Source organism: Pituophis catenifer, unplaced genomic scaffold, assembly GCF_029215685.1.
Source record: "Pituophis catenifer annectens isolate HBS135680 unplaced genomic scaffold, rPitCat1.0.hap2 SCAF_11, whole genome shotgun sequence".
In the NCBI taxonomy this organism is placed as follows: domain Eukaryota; kingdom Metazoa; phylum Chordata; class Lepidosauria; order Squamata; family Colubridae; genus Pituophis; species Pituophis catenifer.
The window spans coordinates 17,304,401-17,326,195 of record NW_027256891.1 but is presented as its reverse complement, the minus strand read 5'-3'; the positions used below and the strand labels follow the sequence as shown (position 1 = coordinate 17,326,195).

Sequence of the window (21,795 nt, the reverse complement as noted above, 5' to 3'; positions counted from 1 at the left end):
AGGAAAATGCAGGATAAATTCATACATGAGGAGTCTTTGGTGCTCTCTGAGCTTGCCGAGGTTTCATGACTCAAACTATCTGATGATGTTACCTAGTTTGGGTCATTTATTTATTTATTGGTTCGATTTATATGCCGCCCTTTTCCGGAGACTCAGGGTGGCTTACAATGCGTTAAGCAATAGCCTTCATACTTTTGTATATACCTGCTTAGTAGGGCTTTCGGCCCCCCCAAGCGGTGTTCTTTTTTATACAAAGTCAGCTTATTGCCCCCACAATCTGGGTCCTCATTTTACCTACCTCGGAAGGATGGAAGGCTGAGTCAACCTTGAGCCTGGTGAGATTTGAACTTGCAGTAATTGCAGGCAGCTGGTGCTATTTAAAAGCACTTTAGTCTGCTGTGCCACCAAGGCTTGCAATGTCTGCAAGAAAACAAGCAAGATCAGGGAGCACCAAGAACTCCTCATGTCAAGCCTGAGCTACAAATATTCTCCTTTATTAAATTCAAACATACGTAAGTACATAAATGCGTGGGCACATTTGAGCTTTTGCTTTGTTTGGATAGCCGAAGTAGATCGCCACTCAATATTCATTTTGTGTCACAAGCAGGTAACAAAATACTTCGCTATTTCTGTATAAACTGACCTCCCAAAAGAACCAGGACAAACTGGGAGATCTACATACTGTATTTTTCGGAGTATAAGACGTACCTTTTGCCCCCCTAAAAGGGGGGTGAAAATTTGGGTGCGTTTTATACATTGAATGTAACCCCACCCACCCAGTGGGTCCCACCCTATGGCCTCTGCTTCCCAGCAATTTACCTCCTTGCAGCAAACAGCAAGAAGAAACAGCCCATTTCGGCTTCAGCACAGCCTAATTAGCACAAGTTGATTGTCCCTTGGATCGGCCTCCCGACTCTCAGCTGTTTCAGATTGCAGGGATTTGCCATTGCCTATTACTGCATGGGGCTCTGCTGCTTGCTGCAAGGAGGTAAATTGCTGGGAGCAGATTTTTTTTTCTTGTGCTCATCAAGCTATGCTGAAAGTAAAGCAGGCTGTTTGCTGCAAGGAGGCAAAATTGCTGGGAAGCAGAAGCAGAGGCAGATTTCTTTTTCTTGTTTTCCTCACCAAAAAAGGTAGGTGCGTCTTATAGTCCGGAGCGTCTTATACTCCGAAAAATACGGTAATGTGGAATAATGTCATATATATTGGAGCCAGTCACACACACTGAAAGAAAAGCCAAGTCTTTCTTTTTTCACAATGCTTGAAAAGCAGAGAGAAAATCAAAGAGTCAAAAACTCCTGGCGTAGCGTTTAACATTTATTATTTTCGCCCTTCCACCATGATTATGTGATATCCAAACTTGGTTTTAACAGGGGGATCTGTGTACACTGGTTTGTCCATGCTGCTGACGGGCAAGGCAAACGCTGCCTCCTGGAAGGGCCCCACCATGGAGCCTCTGCTCATCCAGCCCAGATCTCCCTGGAAAACAAGCACAAGAGAATGATGCAAAGGGCGGTGAAAATGACCTATTCCATTCTATATAAATTCATTTGTTAGAATATTCTATATATACATGCATTGATTTTACCTTTCAGTTCTTATAATTAAGGAACTTTAGAAACCAAATTTGGGGCAAAAACAAGAGAAAAGGTAAAGTGATAAGTCATGCAACTGGAGAAAACATTTTATTCATCTTAAGAAATGATTCTGTAAATGTTGCTCTACTTTGGAGAAGAAAAAAAGAACTTACCCCTTGTCTGGCTTTGTCCTCACTATACTGCGCAGCGACCTCACTGAAACGCACTCCAGCTTTGACTTTCTCCAAGGCTTCTAGAGCTCTGCTGTGTTTCTCACACAGAATATGCCTCACCTAAAAATAAAAAAAATCCAACCCAAAACAGAAATTAGATACATAGAGAGAGGTCCTTCCACATTTAGCTTAAGAGTACTGGAGAAGATGACAGACTGGGTTTGAGACCTGAGTTCTGCGCAATGGGGTGAGCTTCTGTTTCTTGCTTCAGCTCCTTCTCACTTAGCAGTTCGACAGCATGCAAATGCAAGTAGATTAATAGGTACCACATCGGTGGGAAGGTAACAGAGTTCCGTGTGCCTTTGCCATATAGCCATGCTGACCAATGACCAGACTCTAGCACTGTTCCCTAGAGTCAGACATGACTGATAGGGAAATTTTACCTTTACCTTTATTCTTAGAGTTACCTTCCTCAGTACTTGGTAAACTAAGCCACAGTACCATTCACCTCTTGCTGGCTAATTCTTGATATAGTTTCTAGTGTAGTTTCCCAATTTATGGCTAGTTGACAAAGGATGGTGAGAGGCTAAGAAGCAAGCCATTTTAATCCAGGGTAATTGGTTTCTAATTGTCAAAGAATGCCTTTGCATAGAATTAGAATTAGAATTAGAATTAGAATTAGAATTAGAATAGAATAGAATAGAATAGAATAGAATAGAATAGAATAGAATAGAATAGAATAGAATAGAATAGAATAGAATAGAATAGAATTCTTTATTGGCCAAGTGTGATTGGACACACAAGGAATTTGTCTTGGTGCATATGCTCTCAGTGTACATAAAAGAAAAGATACGTTCATCAAGAATCATAAGGTACAACACTTAATGATAGTCATAGAGCATAAATAAGCAATCAGGAAACAAGGCAGATAGTCCTAAGATTCACACTTTTGTATTTTTCAGATAAAGAGATTGAGTAGCAAACAACCAGAGATTTGCATTAGCAGAGCTTTATTTGACAATAGCATTTAATTTAATGATTAAACCACTTCTGAAAAAGTGCTGCCCAGAAAACTTGCAGGGAGTTGTCCATATCACCGCCAGGAGTCAAAACTGATTTGAAGATACTGATTTCTAATCTCTAATGTTACTTACTGAAAATAAACATATTAATATATTTAGGATATTGAGCATTTGGGGAGGCAAATCCAGGTCTCCGCCAGTTTCTTTCTGAATTTTTCCCCACTCTGAAATATTTTTGGCTTGGAGAGAACGACGCCTCATTCTACTCTCACAACCTGTTCGTGACTGGAATGGCATCCTTGGATGCTATCTCAAACTGGGTGACCAGAAGACCTACCTTCACGGAACTGCCTCCTCCTTTTGGCCCCTGAGCTTTCTTGTCGGCTGCGTCACTGCCAGAAGATGCTCCTCCTTTAAAGACACAAGAACACAAAGCAACAGTGAATCGGGGTGGAGAGTTCACCTGATTTGCGCCTCCATTTGCTGAATCGGATGGGCAGGGCTGGACTGAATGTTTTGGGTGCATCTGAGCTCCCGGCTATCATGGCTCACCTGGTGGAATCAGACAGCAAACAGGAAAATGTTGTTAGTTTGAGCTTCGAGCTTGGTTGCAAACGTTTCGTCCCCATTCAAGGAGACATCACCATGGCGGGCTCTATAGGCCAAAGGGGAAATGCAAAACCTAGGTATCTGTCTGAGCTAATTTTTTCAACCTTTTGTTTCTTGTTACCAGAGTTTCTGTCTTGACCCAGTCTTTCTGAATGGATTACCAAATCGGCATTTCTAAAAGCTGGTTTCCACCTCCCTTAAGAGCATATTTCTTCCTTTGGGGAAATATAATATTCTGTTTCTTTTTAAAGGTAAAAAGGTAATGGTTCCCCTCACACATATGTGCTAGTCGTTCCTGACTCTAGGGGGCGGTGCTCATCTCCGTTTCAAAGCCGAAAAGCCAGTGCTGTCTGAAGACGTGTCCGTGGTCATGTGGCTGGCATGACTCAACGCCAAAGGCGCATGGAACGCTGTTACCTTCTCACCAAAGGTGGTGCCTATTTTTCTACTTGCATTTTTTTTTACGTGCTTTCGAACTGCTAGGTTGGCAGAAGCTGGGCCGAGTAACGGGAGCTCACCCTATTACGCGGCACTCAGGATTCAAACTGTTGAACTGACGACCTTTTGATCGACAAGCTCAACGTCTTAGTCACTGAGCCACCGCATCCATTTCCTTTTAATACTTCCCCATATATTTCATTCTTCAGGGGGTTGTTGGGTTTGGGGGGGGGGCTTTCCACAATACACATGCTTGTTGTCATCCTTTGGGGCTTCCACCCCAACGCACCGTGCCCATAAGGGCCATTTCACTTAGCATCCAGCCAAAAAGGGAAAGTTTTGACAGAGGAGAAAAGCTATTTTGTGAATTTTTCCCCCTATTTTGTGAATTTTTTTCCCTATTTTGTGAATTCCCCCATTTTGTGAATTTCCCCATTTTGTGATTTTTCCCCTATTTTGTGATTTTTTCCCCGTATTTTGTGATTTCCCCCCCATTTTGTGATTTTTTCCCCTATTTTGTGAATTTTTCCCCCTATTTTGTGAATTTCCCCCCCTATTTTGTGAATTTTTTCCCCTATTTTTGTGAATTTTTGGCTGCCCTGATGGCAACGAATGGAAGCCCTGCGCATCCCAGCTACCTGCTTATGCCTCCCATTCTATGCTACCAAAAAGCGATGCATTTGTCCCAGCTAAACAGGGCGAGCCCCTTTTTCAGGCCTCTGCAAGAACTACAACTCCCACAATTCCTTGCCTGGCCACCACCTTAAGGCGAGACCGCTTCATGCTGGCCGAGCAGAACTGGCCGGCTCCTCCTCTCCCAGTAGGAGTGGGAAGCAGAAACTGGGAAAGAGAAGAAGTCGGAGGCTCCGGTCTCCCATCTCTCACCTTTTGCCGCTTTGCCGCCGCCTTTCCCTTTCGGAGGCATCTTTTTACGGGTTTCTTCCTGCCTTTCTACAGCACGGAGAGGCGCTTTCCTGTGACATCACCGCGCGCGACTGAAACAAGCAAGCCCCGCCCCCGGTGCAACTGCCCTGGGAAATGCCTGCAGGCAGACTTTTAAGTAAACAATCCCAGCACCTAAGATGGCAAAAACTGCTTCCTGTGCCCATTGATTCAGAATAGATGTGTGTGTGTATATATATATATTATATATGTATACACACACACATTATATACCATTATATATTAATATACCATTAATATATAATGGTAGTTTAATACTCTGACAATGTTAGCAGATGGCTGACGAAAGCTTAGTAAAATAAAATTTTAATTATTTTAAAATTTTAAAATCTTAAGTTCTGGAGTTCGCAGTATGTCTGCCTCTTTTTTTACCAATATACCTGGAACTCGTATTTTTAGAATAATTTGCAAATATATATATATATATATATATATATATGTATGTATGTATGTATGTATGTATGTATGTATGTATGTATATATGTAAACACACACACATATATATACACACACACACATATATATATACATACATATACATATATATATATATATACATATACATACATATACATATACATATACATATACATATATCTTAATATTCCAATGGACCAGTGGTGAAATTCAAAAATTTTTACTACCGGTTCTGTGGGCATGGCTTGGTGGGCATGGCAGAAGGATACGGCAAAATCCCCATTCCCTCACCACTCCAGGTGAAGGATACTGCAAAATCTCCATTCCCACCCCACTCCTGGGAGAAGGATATTGCAAAATCTTCATTCTCACACCACTCTGGGGCCAGCCAGAGGTGGCAATTGCCGGTTCTCTGAACTACTAAAAACTTCTGCTACCAGTTCTCCAGAACCTGTCAGAACCTGCTGGATTTCACCCGTGCAATGGACGATTCCTCATTACAGGGCTCTTTTTCGTTTCTTCTCCTACCAGGGCATTTCTTTTGTTTTCCCTAAAGGAGAAACATGTTTCTAAAGACAGAAACTCAGAGCCTCAGCTCTCTACCCCATGTTAGTAGAATCTAAGGCAGAGGTCACCAAGCGGTGGTATGTGGACCACTGGTGGTCTGCGAGAAAATTTTGGTAGTCCGCAGAAAAATTATTTGCATTTTTTATATTTGAATCCCTAGCATTGCATAACGGAGTGAGCTCCCGTTACTTGCCCCAGCTTCTGCCAACCTAGCAGTTCAAAAGCATGTAAAAATGCAAGTAGAAAAATAGGGATCACCTTGGTGGGAGGTAATAACATTCCGTGCGCCTTCGGCATTTAGTCATGCTGGCCACATGATGACGGAATCGTCATCAGACAGCACTGGCTCTTCGGCTTAGAAATGGAGATGAGCACCGCCCTCTAGAGTCGGGAACGACTAGCACGTATTGCGAGAGGAACCCTAACCCTAACCTTTATATTACACTAAATACTATTTATCTTTTTTAAAAATCCATATTAGTGGTCCGCGGGATTTAAAATTATGAATTTAATGGTCCCTGAGGTCCTAAAGATTGGGTGACCCCTCATCTAAGGGGCCAACTTTTAGAAATGCAGATTTGGTAATCCATTCAAGACAGGATTAAAACCCCAAGGAAGCCAATATCTAGGATTAATTACATTTGTTAAACAAGATTTTAAAACCCCAACTCATTGCTTTCCTGAGACAAACTAATTAAAATCAAATAACAAAATACACATAACAAGCCTCTAAATTACAAAATGCTGTAGAACAAACTGTATAAAAATCCATGTATTGACCAAACCAATTGGTCAGCTGCCAGGACCTCAAACCCATGTGGTTCTGTTCATCAATAAACCATTTTTCCAATCAGCCTCCGTGTTTCCAGTGTCTTTTTCCCAACTTGGAACTGAACCAGATGGATATTTCTTCCAACAACACCGATTCCGCACGACACATTCTTGTTGCAATGTTGCATCATTTTCTGCTTCTAAATATTGAGCATCTCTATATTATGAAACGATGTGAGAGGCCAGAAAAGAAATGTCTCCAATGCCATTGAATATTTTATTTTATTGTATTGATTTTCTTTTAGCTGCTCTCAATGGTAAAAACATTAAACAGAGGCCTGAGTGTGTCATGTTCAAAGAAACTATTAAAATGTTTTTAGCCAATGGGAGTTGTAAAAAGTATCAAAGATCCAAAAGACAGGGTCGGTATCAACCCAAAATTGTGCATGATAGTCCTTTGAAAAAAGGCTTGTTAGCGTAATGAACAAAACAAACAAAACAAGAACCACAACCTTACAGTCCTTAAAAACTGGCCCCCAATTTTCTTGATGCAGTTCAAGGACTGGCTTTCCCAAAAGGAAACTCGTATCTATGTGTACTGCAAATATTGCACATTCTGTTAAGAGTTCAAAGGATTCCTGGCTTCAGGTTCAGGTGATAGTCTTCAATCCTTCAAAACCACAAAATTTCCATCTCTTCTCTAGACTGGCTCCAACCCCATTCATCTCTTGTTTGAAAGTATGCTGGAGTCGTGTCATGAGGTTTTCCACTTCAGTGGCGCAAATCTACAAAAAAAAAAAAAAAGTGGCATGTCACTAAAACGAATGAACAGGGATAACCCCTCAACGTTTGGGTTGGTAAAACTGCCATCAAAAGCATCTGGTTAAGTTGATTGCCATGTTAAGACAATAAATTACTTTTCCTTTTGCCTTTTGAAGATTTTAACCAATTTCATTGTGTACATGATGCTTTCATTTAATTTGGAATACGCCGAGAATGAGTTAATTCTCAGCTGTTTTAATAAAATATGTTTTTTGGAACTGTTTGCATTTAATATCAACTATGTGGGCCTGGGTCACAACACTTAACAACCGTGCTACCAACTTAACCACTGCAGTGATTCCCTTAACAACTGTGGCAAGAAAGGTCGTAAAATGGGGCAACATTCACTTAACAACTGTCTCGCTTAGTGACATAAATTTTGGGCTCCATGGTGGTCGTTAAGTCGAGGACTACCTGTGCTTGGCTCAAGATGAACCACTCAAAGGAAAAGAGGCAGTCTAAAAGCAGAAAAGGCTGTTTGGGTAGCAAAAGTTTGAGATGCATTTAAAGTTGGCCAAGATTACCTATAAGTTTACATTTTAATATACCTACCTTACTGTCTAGGCGCTGGAGGTAGGAACAGATGTATTCGATGCTGGCCCCAAAAGGATGAACGTGCAGAAATGTTGAGATGATCCCTAAAAAAAAAAATCGGGGAGGGTGTTACTCCCAAGAGATGGGGATGCCAGCACAGAACACACCTTAATTTCTTATAAGAGCCGCTCCGTATTTTGGAATGCAAAGTAGGAAAGGTTGTGGTCATAAGCCATTCTGTACACAGAATAGCTGTTTTAAGATGATCGGGGCCAGGACTGAAACATGAGCAACCTGTCTTGTTATATAGGTGGAACAAAATGGGGTTCAGATTAACAGAGTTGGAAGGGATCTTGTAGGTCATCTAGTCTAACCCACTGCCCATGCAGGAGACCCTACACCATCCTGACAAATGGCAGTCCAGTCGCTTCTTGAAAGCTTCCAGTGATGAAGCTCCCACAACTTCTGAAAGCAAGCTGTTCTATTGGTTGATTGTTCTCACTGTCAGAAAATTTCTCCTTATTTTTCAAGTTGAATCTCTCCTTGGTCAGTTTCCATCCATTATTCCTTGTCTGGCCTTCGGGTGCTTTGGAAAACAGCTTGACCCCCTCCTCTCTGTGGCAGCCCCTCAAATACTGGAAGACTGCTATCCTGTCTCCCCTGGTCCTTCTCTTCACCAGACTAGCCATGCCCAGTTCCTGCAACCGTTTGTCAAATGTTTTAGCCTCCATTCCCCTAATCATCTTGGTTGCTCTTCTCTGCACTCTTTCTAGAGTCTCAACATCTTTTTTATAGTGTGATGACCAAAACTGGATGCAGTACTCTAGGTGTGGTCCCACAAGCTTTGCTTTCAGGATATGTTTGATCAGATTCAGGCCCAAAGAGAAATAGCCCAGCTCCACAGGAAACCTGGGAGGATCTCTTAGAAGTGTGTGGACCTCTCGGAGCTAACTAAATGGTGCCTTATGCAAGGCAGCTTCCGATGGTCCTAATTTAAATCTAAACCTCAAGGATCCTGCAGCTCAGAAATCCTTACCCACTAGTAAAGCTTCCCTCTCCAATCTTAAAGGGTTGCAGTGAAGTCCTTTCTCAAGCAGTCTTTCCTTCTCTGGACTCATTGAGCAAATGCTTGACAAGTCACTGTCCTAAAAGGAATTAAGGGGATCAACAAAAGAGTTTCTGTCAACAGTCAATATCCAGATAAACAGGGATTAACACCAGACAAACAAGCAAACAGAAAACTGAAAACAGTATCCCAATGAAGGACCTACTAAGCAGAAAACCACATCCCCAGCAATACAAAAAGGGCAAACTATTGTATATAAACATGGAGCAAACTCCATTCTCAGTAGCACTGATGATGTTACCAAGTCAGGTAACTTGGTAACATCATCAGTGCTGATAATGTCTGCAAGCAAACGATCAAGCTCAGAGAGCAACAAGGACCCCACAGAATTAAGAGTAATCAATATATTGCCCAAGATTTGTCTCTTAACAACACATTGATTTTTTTAACTGTGCTCTGCAGACATTGGAATAACTATACTGCCACAGTCAATTAACTTAAATGACATTACTTAAAAAGTAGGCTGGGGGATCATACTTCACTCCCAGTTGAAATTCTCATTTTGTGTCACACGGAATAACAAATAAATATATCAGGTGCAATGGAGTCGCAATGCAAAGAGCAAGTACTATCATGGATAATGTTCAGGAGACAACTTACGACTTGATCTTTAGCTTCCGTTGAGTCTTTCTCTCTGTCAGATCCAGCTGCCAGTTCTTGCTGCATTCAGTTGGAAAAAGGAAAAGTTATAACCTCCGGAGTGTATAATTCTTCATGCAAGATCCTTCTGCCTTCCTGATGGTTCAAATAGGCTTAGCTTTGCTGCCAAGTTTAATCAGGAATTTACCAGTACGTTAACTTGGCAATTCAAGGAAACAAAGCTAGCAGAGCAGCTAATCTTTTTCAAAGTACATGTATGCAGTGACCCGCTTCTTAATTGTACTAGTAGTGACTTGGTTGCTTTGGATTTTCATTTTTGTAATGTTTGTTAATTGTTTCCATTTTATTTGAATTCTGTTTGCCACCCAGAGTTCCTTTCGTTGAGATAGGCAGCTGAGAAGCATTGTATAAAAAGGCAAGCTGCCATAAAAAGCAACGTTGCTCTAAGTCTAAGACAAAACCAAGATTTATTTCTTTATATGAAGAACATCCAAATTCTCCAGTGGAAATACAAAACGTCAAACAAAATATTGTAATTGACAGGCACCTAAGGGTTGCTGTACTCAAATAATCAGACATATGAAATGTCTGCATTTATCCAAACTGAAAATTTCCTTGGCATAGAATCTAGACCTGAAGGTTTTTTTCCCTTTCTTTTTCTTTTTCTTTCTTTCTTTCTTTCTTTCTTTCTTTCTTTCTTTCTTTCTTTCTTTCTTTCTTTCTTTCTTTCTTTCTTTCTTCCTTCCTTCTTTCTTTCCTTTCTTTTCCTTTCTTTCCTTCCTTCTATTCTTTCCTTTCCTCCTTTCCTTCCTCTTTCCTTCCTCCCTCCCTTTCTCTTTCCTTCCTTCCCTTCCTTTTTCCCTTCCCTTCCTTCCTTCAGTCCATCCTTTTTTCTTCTTTCTTTCTTTCTTTCTCTTTCTTTCTCTTTCCTTCCTTCCTTCCTTCCCATTCTTTCCTTTCCTCCATTCCTTTCTCTTTCCTTCCTCCCTCCCTTTCTCTCTCTTTCCATCCTTCCTTCCTTTTTTCTTTTCTTTCTTTATGATTCTTTCTTTCTTTTTCTTTCTTTCTCTTTCCTTCCTTCCTTCCTTCCATTCTTTCCTTTCCTCTCTCCCTTCCTCTTTCCTTCCTTCCTTTCTCTTTCCTTCCTTTCCTTTTTTTTCTTTCTTTTTTCTTTTCTTTCTTTCTCTTTCTGTTTCTTTCTTTCTCTCCTTTCTTTCTCTCCTTTCTTTCTCTTCTTTCCTTCCTTCCTTCCTTCCTTCCTTCCTTCCTTCCTTCCTTCCTTCCTTCCTTTCCCCTACTTCTCTGAATACATTGCCAAGTTCCACATGTTTGATTTCTGAGCTGTTACTGCTCATATATTTAAAATCATATTCTTTGAAATCTCAGGGGAATAGAAGTGAACATTGCAAAATTATTTGTTTTCAGCAAAAATTGCGTAACAGACTATTTTAAAGCTCCATCAGCAGACACTACTACCGATCTATGACAGCCTCCTATCCTGAAAAAATCAGAGAAACCCACTGTCCAAAACTTGATATGGAAAATGTAGCCTGTAAGATTATAATGGTTAGCTGGGGAATTCTGGCAGTTGAAGTCCGCTTATTTAAAAAATTGCCACGGTCGAGAAACAGCGCCGTGAGATCATAATTAAGCCAAGAACAACTTCTACCTTCTCCTTCAGTCTCTCAAGCAATTTATCAAGCTGTAATTTTTCTTCTTTCGCTTTTTCCAATTCAGCCTCTCTTCTCTCACAGTCCTCCTGCAGTTTCTGAAGATGCTGGAAAGGAGAAAGGAAATGCGGTATAGCAATGTGCTACTTATGGTACTACTACGCCATGTAGTAATTTAAGACAATCCCAACCCAGACAATGCAAAAGTTACGTAATGCACGAATAAACAGAACAAAGGCCAAGCTTAGCTCTAGAGATGATTACCGTGTTTCCTTGAAAACAAGATCCTGTCTTATATTTTTTTTGAACCCCCGAAATAAGCGCTTGGCCTTATTTTCGGGAAGGTCTTATTATTTTGAGGCGTGTGGAGCAAGACGGGGATCCTCTTGCCGTCTTATCTGATTTCCAGCTCTGTCTCCTTAACCCTAACCAGAGGAAATGGCAGGGACTGGCTGCACATGTGTTTAAATATTTTCGGGGAGGGCTTATTTTCGGGGGAAGGTTTATTTCCAGAGGAGGGCTCATTTTCGGGAAAACACGGTACATCTAGTACAGCCCCATCTTGGGAAGACTCAACCTTCTTTTCCTCGTTCCCATGTTTGATTTTATTTTAAATTATCTTCTTTTTTTTTAAATGAAGAATTGGGGAGAACTCAAGTGTCTGCCTACTGCAGTGTGTAATCTGAGTTGGTCCTAAAAAAAGGCAGAGCCCAGCTGTACCTTTTATTTGGGAAAGAAGGTTTCCGATAAATTACAGGAAATCCTTGACTTATGATCACAACTGACTCCCAAATTTTTGTGACTAAGCAAGACAGTTGTTAAATGAATTTTGCCCCATTTTATGACCTTCCTTGCTACAATTGTTCAGTGAATCACTGCAGTTGATAAAGTTAGTAATACGAATGTCGCAAAGATGCTTTTTTCAAGAGACAACTGGTGTCAACTCGCAATGCATCCCTGGCCTACTCTCAAGTTGCCATAGGCAAGGGGGATGGGAAACCGACGAAGCAGCACGGCAGCCAAAAACAGAAGTACATTCCAGACATCTCTCTCTCAAGGCTGTCTCCCAGGGTTACCTACAGCGGCCGGAGGGGAGTGATCTCTACAGCCCACGAAATTGCTCCATTGGCAAATGGGATTGATGACACACCCTAGGGGGAGTGGGGGGGAAACAGGGTCATGATTGGGGCGTAAATTACGTGGGGTCAGAGTTGGCTTCACCTGGAATGTACTGACATGAAGCTCCTAATAAATAACTGGATTTCTTTTGAAGCTTGGCTTGAGGCTCATGATTTAATTAGGGCATCCGCCGGAACTCTGACAGCTGGACTGTCTGGTTTTTCTTTAAAGACGTTTTGCTTCTCATCCAAGAAGCTTCTTCAGCTCATCAGCTTAGTAATACACATGTTCAGTGAATCTAGTTTCCCCCATTGCTTGTTGAAAGGTCGCAAAATGGGATCACATGACCCCCGGGACACTGCAACCGTCATAAATAGGAGTCAGTTGCCAAGGGCCTGAATTTTCATCATATAGCCGTAGGATTGCGGCAATGGCAGTAATGTGAAAAACGGTCATGCCACTTTTTTTAAAAAAAGTGTTGTTGTAACTTCAAACGGTCACTCAATGAACTGTTGTAAGTCGAGGACTAACTGGACACCTCTCCCCATGAGATAAGCTTGTGCTCCAAGGACAGGACAAAGAGGAACCATTTGAGCATGACAAGAGAAGAGAGCTCTGTCAGTATATTCATGAACTGGAATAGGGCATAGCAACAGGTCAGCCAATGGGGGCTGTTTGGATAGACATGGTAACAGGTCAGCCAATGGGGGCTGTTTGGATAGACATGGTAATAGATCAGCCAATGAGGGCTGTTTGGTAACTGAAACATAGTATTTGTTGCATGGGATCATAAGAGACAGTTTGGAGCCTGGGCGTGGCTTAACTGTTCTGTGTATAAGCTTGCGAGCACTAGCTTCTCTCTCTCCTCCATTTTGCCTTCTCCATTTTGTGCTTCCATTTTGTGCTGTGTTTGTACTCGCTATTTCTCTTCTCTACAACATGGAAAAACCTGCTTTTTGGCTATCGTATACTAACTTCGTGTATCATATTATATATAAAGAGAAAAGTTAATGAATCCTGCTTAATTGTCTGATTGTGTGTGCTGCAACAAACTCTGACAAGCTCCGCCTCCCCACGCCCCTTCCCCACCTGCTGCATTCCTTGTAAAGTCTGCTGGAGGATTTTCAGCTGCTGCTGATCCTGGCTGAGGTCATCTTCTCGTCCCGCTCTGCCCTGCTCCTGCTTCAAGAGCTCGACTTCGTTTCGATAGGCGTCCAGCTGGCACCGTAAGCTGTTGTTTTCTTCCTTCAATGCTTCTGTTTGTGAAACTAAAACTGGGACGGATGAAGACAGAAAAACCGAGATGAGCTAGTTTTCCTTATCACAAATTTCAGCTTATAAAATTCCACCCTGTGCAAATATCTTTTAGGTGGTCTTCTTCTAAGTCGCGGTGGCACAGTGGTTAGAGTGCGGTACTGCAGGCTACTTCAGCTGACTGCCGGCTGACTGCAATTTGGCAGTTCGAATCTCACCAGGCTCAAGGTTGACTTAGCCTTCCATCCTTCTGAGGTGGGTAAAATGAGGACCCAGATTGTTGGGGGCAAGATGCTGACTCTGTAAACCGCTTAGAGAGGGCTGTAAAAAACAGCCAGAAGTGGAAGTTCCCCCTCCTTCTCCCTCCCATTTCACTAAGGTTGTTCCTTCCTTCCTTCCTTCCTTCCTTCCCTCTCTAGCTGATTTGTTGGGCCCTAACTGTCCCAGGTGTTGAAAAACCTAGGATGAAAACTCCTTCTGTGTATGGGCTGCGGTGAAGCGCCTGAGAGGGAGTAGCTGTGGCCATTGTGCCGGGGCGAAAGACTGGCGGAGGGCCAGCTGAGGAGAAAAGTTTGTGGCTAATAACCCAGAGGCGAAAACCTCAGGGCAAAACAGGCAAGGCGAAGAGACCGAGCCGAAAAGTCCTAGACCCCTCTGTGGGCAGGGCATGCTGTCGTCAACTGCTCTTCTGGTTTCAGGCCAGCTGGTCTTCACGGGCACCAGAGAGCCAGAAAATGGCCTGAAAACAGCCCCAAAACCGGCCAAAAATCAGCCTGTTTTCAGGCTGTTTTTCAGGCCAAAAACAGCCCAAAAACGTCCTGAAAATGGCCCGAAAAGCAGGCATGCACGCACTGGCCAGCTGGTCTTTGGATTTCCGTTACTCCGGCCTGCACATGCACACATGTTCCAGTTTGGGCACTCAGTGCCGAAAAGGTTCGCCATCACTGAACTAGGCCATATTTTGTTTTTATATTGTAAGCGTTCCATAGATACCTGACTCTTCCGTTTCTTTGATCTCAGGTGACTCCGTTTCATCATCAGACATGTCCATGGCCTCCTCTCTGCGAATGTCCATCAGTTCATCGTTCTGAAGGTTACGGAGTTCCTAGAATTTAAAAAAAAAAAAAATGCTTGTTACGAGCCACTTTGGGCATAGTCCATCATGAAAAAGAGCATATACACCAACCCAGTTTGACTCAGCCGATCCACCACTGTCGCTGATTCGGCCCTTCCAGCCTATGTTCCATGGTGCTTTTTATTTTTATTTTATTTTTAATGGCATTAAAATGTCCATTGGGGGGGGGGAGCATTGGTTGTTTCGCTTGTTTTAAAGGACAACAGTAAGACCCAAATATTTTTTTGGGGGGGAAAAAAAAGATATGAAAACGTTGCAGGTATTAGAATATTAATTCCCTTCTAGGCAGGATCCATATTTCACTTTGTTTCAATTCCCAACGAACCTTTAACCGAAATAAAAAGAGTGAATTCTTACAGGATAAAGCCTCACCCTGAGAGACAGGTTTCCTGTCAGACAACTTACCTGAACATTCTTGCTGACTGCAATCAACGTCTTCGTTCTGTATGTGATTATTTGAGTGGTTTGGAAGACTGGGAGATGTTTACCCCTCCCAGCAACCAGCTCTACAGTTTACTGATCCTTCTGAGGCTGGGTGAAAAGGCCTTTTGGTTGACAGCTGTCATTGCGACTCAGCCTCGTCAGAGGTGCTACTTTTGGCAAAACTGACTGAACAAGAGCTTGCACGACACACTTAACCAGGTCGCTTACAACCTTAGTGGCTGCATGCAGAGGACGGCATGTCCAGCTCGGCATCTGTCTGTTCAATGGTATAGCTTGATGCTTGTACCCCGGCCGTGTTGATTAGCTTATGGAATCGTGTAAAATCCCCAACTATAGGGGAAGGAATGGCAGAGCTTGGCAATACCCTGACTCTGGAAACCGCTTAGAGCAGGGGTCCTCAAACTTTTTAAACAGGGGGCCAATTCACAGTCCCTCAGACTGTTGGTGGGGGAACTGGACCAGTTGGCGGGGGGGGGGGGGGGGGCTAGATCAGAAGTCAGGAACCTGCGGCTCTGGAGCTGCATGTGGCTCTTTCATCCCTCTGCTGTGGCTCCCTGTCATTCAGAATATGTGTCACAACCGCCAATGTGCGACACCCACCGGCATGTGATTTATTGAGCTTTTCAACCCCTGGTAGGCTAACCATGGATAAATCCAAGAAAAGAAAAGCTTCAGAAGAAAACAGAACGTTTAATTCAACTACATATGCTAATTTTGTGGCCTCTTAAGAAATAGTCAGGCATGGGAAGGGTTTTGTGGTTCCCGGTGTTTTCTTTTCTGTCCCGTTTTTGGCCTCCTGAGGCCTCCACGCGTCCCGTTTTTGGCCTCAGCCTCCAGAAGGCGGGTGGGGGCCGGCAGGTAGGTGAAGCGATGTGGGCGGGGCATCCTCATGGTCCCCCATGGGCCAGATTAATGGCTTCGGTGGGCCGTATCCTGCCCGCGGGCCATAGTTTGAGGACCCCTGGCTTAGAGAGGGCTGTAAAGCACTACAAAGCGGTATATAAGTCTAAAGTGCTATTGGGGTGTGTGCGCGCTGCCACTTACCTTGCAGGCCTAGGGTTGAATAAGTCCATCCTTTTGTCAGCCAACCTAGAGGTGCTACTAGAGCTAGGAGAAACGTCCTGGAAGGTACCCACCTCAGCTTGCTTGCACCACACGCTGATGTTCTTACGCTGCGCTTTCGTGAAATGGTCCCAGGCCTTTTGTTTGCAGGCAGAATGGTACACGGCCACGATCTGCTCGACTGCAGGTTCAAATATCAGCAGGCAAAACCGGGCCACAATATCATCCAAAGGTGTGGGGGGTGGGGTGGAAGGGGCAAGAAAAAGGAGTAAAGGAGTAAGAAAGCGCAATTTTTTTTTAAAAAAAAATGATGTTGTTAGAGAAGGCCGAGTTCCCCAGGAGGAAAAAAAAAAATCCAGTGTTGCAGAAGTAGTGTTGCCAGCAGCAGCAGAAGCAGCAGCAGCAGCATGGAGCACCTGTAGGGGTTTGATTTGAGGGGGTTCAGTCCAATCGAGGAGATGCCAAAAAGGGCTTACGGAGGAGGAATGGCAGAGGAGGAGGAAGCAGAGGAGGAGGAGGAAGAAAAGGAGGAGGAAGAGAAGGAATGGAAGAGGAGGAGGAGGAGGAAGAGAAGAGGGGAGGAGCGGGAGGAAGAAGAGAAGGAATGGAAGAAGAGAAGGGGAGGAGGAGGAGAAGGAGGAAGAGAAGGAGAAGGAATGGAAAAGGAGGAGGAATGGAAAAGGAGGAGGAAGGGAGAAGGAGGAAGAAGAGAAGGAATGGAAAAAGAAAAGTAGGAGGAAGAGAAGGAAAAGGAATGGAAGAGAATGAGGAGGAGGGGGAGAAGGAGGAAGAGAAGAGGGGGGAGTGGGAGGAAGGGGAAGAAGAGAAGGAATGGAAAAAGAGAAGGGGAGGAGGGAGGAAGAGGAGGAAGAGGAGGAGAAGGAATGGAAGAGGAGGATGAGGACGAGGAGGAATGGAAGAAGAGGAGGAAGAGGAGGACGAGGAGGAAGAGAAGAGGGGGAGGAAGAGAAGGAGAAGGAATGGAAGAGAAGGAGGGGGGAGGAAGAGGAGGATGGCAGCAAAAGGTAGGGAAAGTAATGTAAGGGAAAAGGAGACAGGATGTCTCTGAAAACTGGAAGGAAGGAAGGAATTTGGAAAAAAAGCATTGCTTAGCCAGAAAGAAGCTCTCTTTTGCAAAGGTGAAGGTAAAGGTTTCCCTGCCAATCCTGTCCGACTCTAGGGCAAGGTGCTCATCTCTGTTTCTTAGCCAAGGGATCCAGTGTTGTCCAAAGACATTTTCCTGGTCATGGGGCCAGCACAGGTCACACATCCAAGGCGCACGGAACGCTGTTACCGTCCCACCGAAATGATTCCTATTTATCTACTCGCACTTGCATGCTTTAGAACTGCTAGGTGGGCAGCTGGACCGGGAGCTCACCCCCTTGCATGGAGCTCGGGGTCTCAAACCCGGGCTCTCCAGCTGACCAGCTCAGTGTCTTTTAACCCATTGAGCCATCGCATCCTCATTTGCAAAGAGAAGATCGCAATTAGCGCTGGGGCTGTTGCAGAAGGCTGGGATTGCAAACGCAAAGCCCTGCTCCATGACTATTCCATTTCCACGACAATCCTTTTGCCTGTAAGGCTACAAGAGAGGGCCGAAAGCAGACCCACATTTTGGAAACCAAAAACACAAGAGTGTAATTTCTAGCAGGGAGTTGAAGTCCACCCTTCCTAAAGCGGCTAAGGTTAAGGAACACTGGCTTACATCTACCAGCTCATCTGAAGCTCTGCCAGTCAGCCGTATGAAGGTGAGCCTCGCGCTTCCCGTTTCTCCAATGGATCCTTTCTCAATTTCTGGTTTGTCTCAGGTTAGGAGAAGCCCACTGCAGCCTGGGGTAGGGGAAGGCTCTCCGTCCTAGGGGACCTCAGCGGAGCAGTGAGGGTATCTGGACTTGGGCACATCCTCCTTTGCTCCTTGGAAACTTTAAGACTTGTGGAGTTCAACTCCCAGAATTTCTCAACGGCTGGTTGAGGAACTCTGGGAGTTGAGGTCCACAAGTCTTAAAGAATTGCCCAGGTTAGTCTCCCCTGAATTAGTACAGACCAAATGATATTCACCATCAGATCATGGAAAGTTGGAAGCAACTGTAGAACTTCTAAGAAGATCAGTCTTCAAGAAACATTGGGAGCAGATCTCATATCTGGAATGGTAGGGACATTACCAACCAACATCCCTTTATCAAATTTTGGGACCTTCCTGCCGCTATGACAACTGTAGAGTCTTCACTTGGTGGAACTAGTTGGTCAGAGAAGTTTTGGGAAGAGTGAAGGAGGATTACTCCTTCTGCTTCTTCCTCCCCGTGCTCCCTGGAGCTGAGGGTTCAGGTGGTTATTATTTCAATCATAATTCCGTTTTTTTTAAAAAAAGAAAATTCAAAGTAGCTTAGCTGGGCAAGGCCTTTAATTTTACCCTCTCCCCCAACAACTGTATAAAAGAAGGACTAGCCCCTTTGTTTTCTTCTTGTGCCATATCCGTCAACAGACGTTGGCGATCATGTTGGCAATCCTGTTTTTGTCAACAGCCGCATGAAAAAGTGCTGCTGAGTTTTGTCCAAACCAGTCCCTTAGATTTTGAAGCCATGATGTTCTTCTGCTTGGACCTCATTTGCCTTCAACCTTTCCCTGGAGGATGAAGTGAAGGATGCCGTATTTTTCTGAGTGTCGCACCACATGCCCGGAATATTCTAACTTTTGCTTTTTAATGGCTTTGTATTATTTCTTTATTTATTTATTTTTTAAATTTTTATACCGCCCCCTCTCCCGAAGGACTTGGGGTGGTGAACAGCCAATAATTAAAAACACACAATGCAAACATTAAAATACTATAAAAACGAAATTAAATTTATCTTTGGCTTCCCCAATTTAAAACCCCTTACCCATAAAATTCCCCAATTAAAAGATTTTTAACCAAGCCCGGCTTGCTGAAATAAAAGTCTTCAGGGCCCGGAGGAAGGTCCGGAGGTCCGGGATTAGTCGTATCCCTGGGGGTAGCTCATTCTAGAGGGCGGGTGCCCCCCCAGAGAAGGCTCTTCCCTGGGGGGTCGCCAGCCGACATTGCCTGACCGACGGCACCCTGAGGAGGCCCTCTCTGTGGGAGCACATTGGCCGGTGGGAGGTTATCGGTGGCAGAAGGTGGTCTCGTAAATAACCGGGCCCTAAGCCATGGAGCGCTTTAAAGATGAGAACCAATACCTTGAAACGCACCCGGAAGACCACTGGAAGCCAATGCAGCTCGCGCAGGAGAGGTGTCACGTGGGAGCGCCATGTCGCTCCCATCATCACCTTGATGATTTCCCTTAGGTTTCCCAGGCGGCTTATCACCTCCTCATTTGTGATTTTGTTACCCCGGCTTATACATAACGGCTGTCTGTAAATCCACATTTCAAATGCTTCTAGTTTCTTCAAGTGGTTTTCTGTCAGAGACCAACTCTGGGACTAGCCCAGGAGTATCAAACTTGATTTCATTGAGAGCCGCATCAGGGTTGTGTGACCTCGGGGGAGACGGGGGCTGGGAGGGGAGGTACGGCCAGTTTGACGTCACTCGTGTCGGGGGCACCTGTGGTGGAATCCTCCCGCAATCCTCTGCAGGCGGCCTTCCCGAGCTCTGTTTTTGCTGGCAGAAGGCTGCAGGAGGCTGTTGGGGCTGAAAACGGAGCCTGGGAGAGCTGCATGCGGCTCTCCCGAGCTCCATTTTCGCTGGCAGAGGCACTGTGGGCCAGTCCTTCACTATTTCTAGGGTGGCCCCACAGGCCAGATCTAAGCACCTCGCAGGCCGCATCCGGCCCCTAAGCCTTGAGTTTGACAGGCCTGGACTAGCCTATAATGTTATCCAAGGAACTATCTAGTCAGAGGAGTGCCTTGAGCTTTGAATGGAGGGCTGTAGCCATTTCTCTGTAGATCTTGGGGATGGATTCTGGGGAGAAACAGGGGAGTGAAAATCTCACAGCATCACCAAGGGTGGAGAAAGCATCAAAGGACCAGAATAGGATTTCGGAACATGGAAAAGGAGTGGGGGGGAGGAATACAGCAGAATTACATTACCTGGAAGTCTCAAACCTGTCAATTAGAAAAATGACCTGCAGATCTTCAAGTGAAAGGAAGAGTGGATGGGGAGGAGGACTGGGCTAGCCACCTACCTTGGTTACCTAAGCTCCTTTCCAATCAGCAAAATGTTAGGGAGGATTGTAGGAAGCCCCATCACTAAGGCAGAAAACAGAGCTGAGACAGATTGGGGGTAGGGGGTGGGGAGAGGCGTCATTCACCTTAAGCCTCTTCCCTCGAATTACCCAGAAATTCGTCTGGCAAAAAACGGAGCTGCCTTCTAGAAGTGGTCAGTGGCATGACCTGCCTGCTGCAGAAAACAGCACAGAGAGTCCTCAACTTACAACCGTTCGCAGTTACAACGGTACCGAGAAAAGTGACTCGTGACCGGTTTTTCACACTTAACAACCGCTGCAGCATTCCCCACAGTCACGTGATCGAAATTCAGGATGCTCAACCACCGACTCATATTTACGACGGTCGCAGGGTTCCCCCGGGGATGGGAGTGGTGGGGTCAGGTGAAACCCCCTTTGGCGGCCTTCTGACAAGCCAAGTCAACAGGGAAGCCGGCTTCACTTAACACCCGTATGACTAACTTGACAACCGTAGCGATTCGCTTAACAACGGTGGGCAAGAAAGGTCGTACGACGGGGCGAGAGTCACTTAAGAAATGTCTCGCTTAGCATAGAAAATGTTGGGCTCAGTTACGGTCGTACGTCGAGGACTCTTTGTAGCTGGCCTTCCGATGGGATGAATCATGGCTTGGAAGTCCATCTGACCTTTGCTGACCCTTGGTACCTGCCTTCGAAAGCCAATAATTGCCTGCAGAACATGGCCTTCACGTACCTTAGTTCTGGAATCAGCCATCGCTTCCGGCCTCGGTGGCAAAGGAGTGAGGTCACCTCATCATCACCAGAAGGAAGGAAGGGCCCAGATTCTGCAACCTACATATTCCTTACTCCGAATGGTGGAGAATTTGGACTTGGAGGTGCTTTTTTTCCTTACCCATCAAAAATTGGGGAGGTGAAGGAGGGAGAAAGACTGGGCTCAGGAACATACTCCATGTATCTACCCTGTTTCCCTAACCCCAACCCCCAAAATAAGACCCAACTGGAAAATAAGTCCTAGCATTTTTCAGGATGCTCATAATATAAGCCCTACCCCCCCGACCCAATAAACCCCAGTTAAGACTGTCAGCCAGATGGATGCATTTAGTACTGTATTTCCCCCAAAATAAGACCTAACCCGAAAATAAGGCCTAATGAATCTTTTGGAGCAAAAATTAATATAAGACCCGATCTTATTTTCAGGGAAACACGGTATCTCTTCCTTAGAATGGCGGGATCTCTTAAGGCATGCACAACAGGTGGATCTAAACGCCTTCCCTAAGCAGGTCAACACATATTTTAAGATGTAATGTTTTAAATGTAAACAGGGAAATGCCCATGTTT

General features: G+C 44.4%; 2 protein-coding genes across 2 annotated transcripts in view; both read right to left on the bottom strand.

Annotated features, from left to right (window-relative positions):
* Positions 1-1,046: 1,046 nt before the first annotated feature.
* Positions 1,047-4,798, bottom strand: PIN4 (peptidylprolyl cis/trans isomerase, NIMA-interacting 4). Its single transcript, XM_070951724.1, has 4 exons — positions 4,705-4,798; positions 3,110-3,183; positions 1,751-1,870; positions 1,047-1,479 (listed from the first exon to the last, which is right to left on the bottom strand). Exons 1-4 carry the CDS (start codon positions 4,742-4,744, stop codon positions 1,321-1,323), a joined length of 393 nt encoding a protein of 130 aa, XP_070807825.1. The 5' UTR covers positions 4,745-4,798; the 3' UTR covers positions 1,047-1,320.
* Positions 4,799-6,800: 2,002 nt separating this feature from the next.
* ENOX2 (ecto-NOX disulfide-thiol exchanger 2) overlaps positions 6,801-21,795 on the bottom strand; it is a 38,079-nt gene continuing 23,084 nt past the window's right edge. The window contains exons 8-15 of the mRNA XM_070952175.1: positions 16,378-16,484; positions 14,656-14,767; positions 13,498-13,682; positions 11,289-11,396; positions 9,620-9,679; positions 8,930-9,038; positions 7,912-7,997; positions 6,801-7,322 (exon numbers count right to left, since the gene is read on the bottom strand). Coding sequence (XP_070808276.1) covers positions 7,188-7,322; positions 7,912-7,997; positions 8,930-9,038; positions 9,620-9,679; positions 11,289-11,396; positions 13,498-13,682; positions 14,656-14,767; positions 16,378-16,484 — 902 coding nt within the window. The 3' untranslated portion in view covers positions 6,801-7,187. The remainder of the gene's footprint in view (positions 7,323-7,911; positions 7,998-8,929; positions 9,039-9,619; positions 9,680-11,288; positions 11,397-13,497; positions 13,683-14,655; positions 14,768-16,377; positions 16,485-21,795) is intronic.

Coding starts and splice junctions, on each gene's coding strand:
- PIN4 (XM_070951724.1), bottom strand. CDS start 4,744: ATGCCTCCGAAAGGGAAAGGCGGCGGCAAAGCGGCAAAAG. Junction 3,184..4,704: donor CGGCGGCAAAGCGGCAAAAG/GTGAGAGATGGG, acceptor GTGTCTTTAAAG/GAGGAGCATCTTCTGGCAGT. Junction 1,871..3,109: donor GAGGAGGCAGTTCCGTGAAG/GTAGGTCTTCTG, acceptor TTTTATTTTTAG/GTGAGGCATATTCTGTGTGA.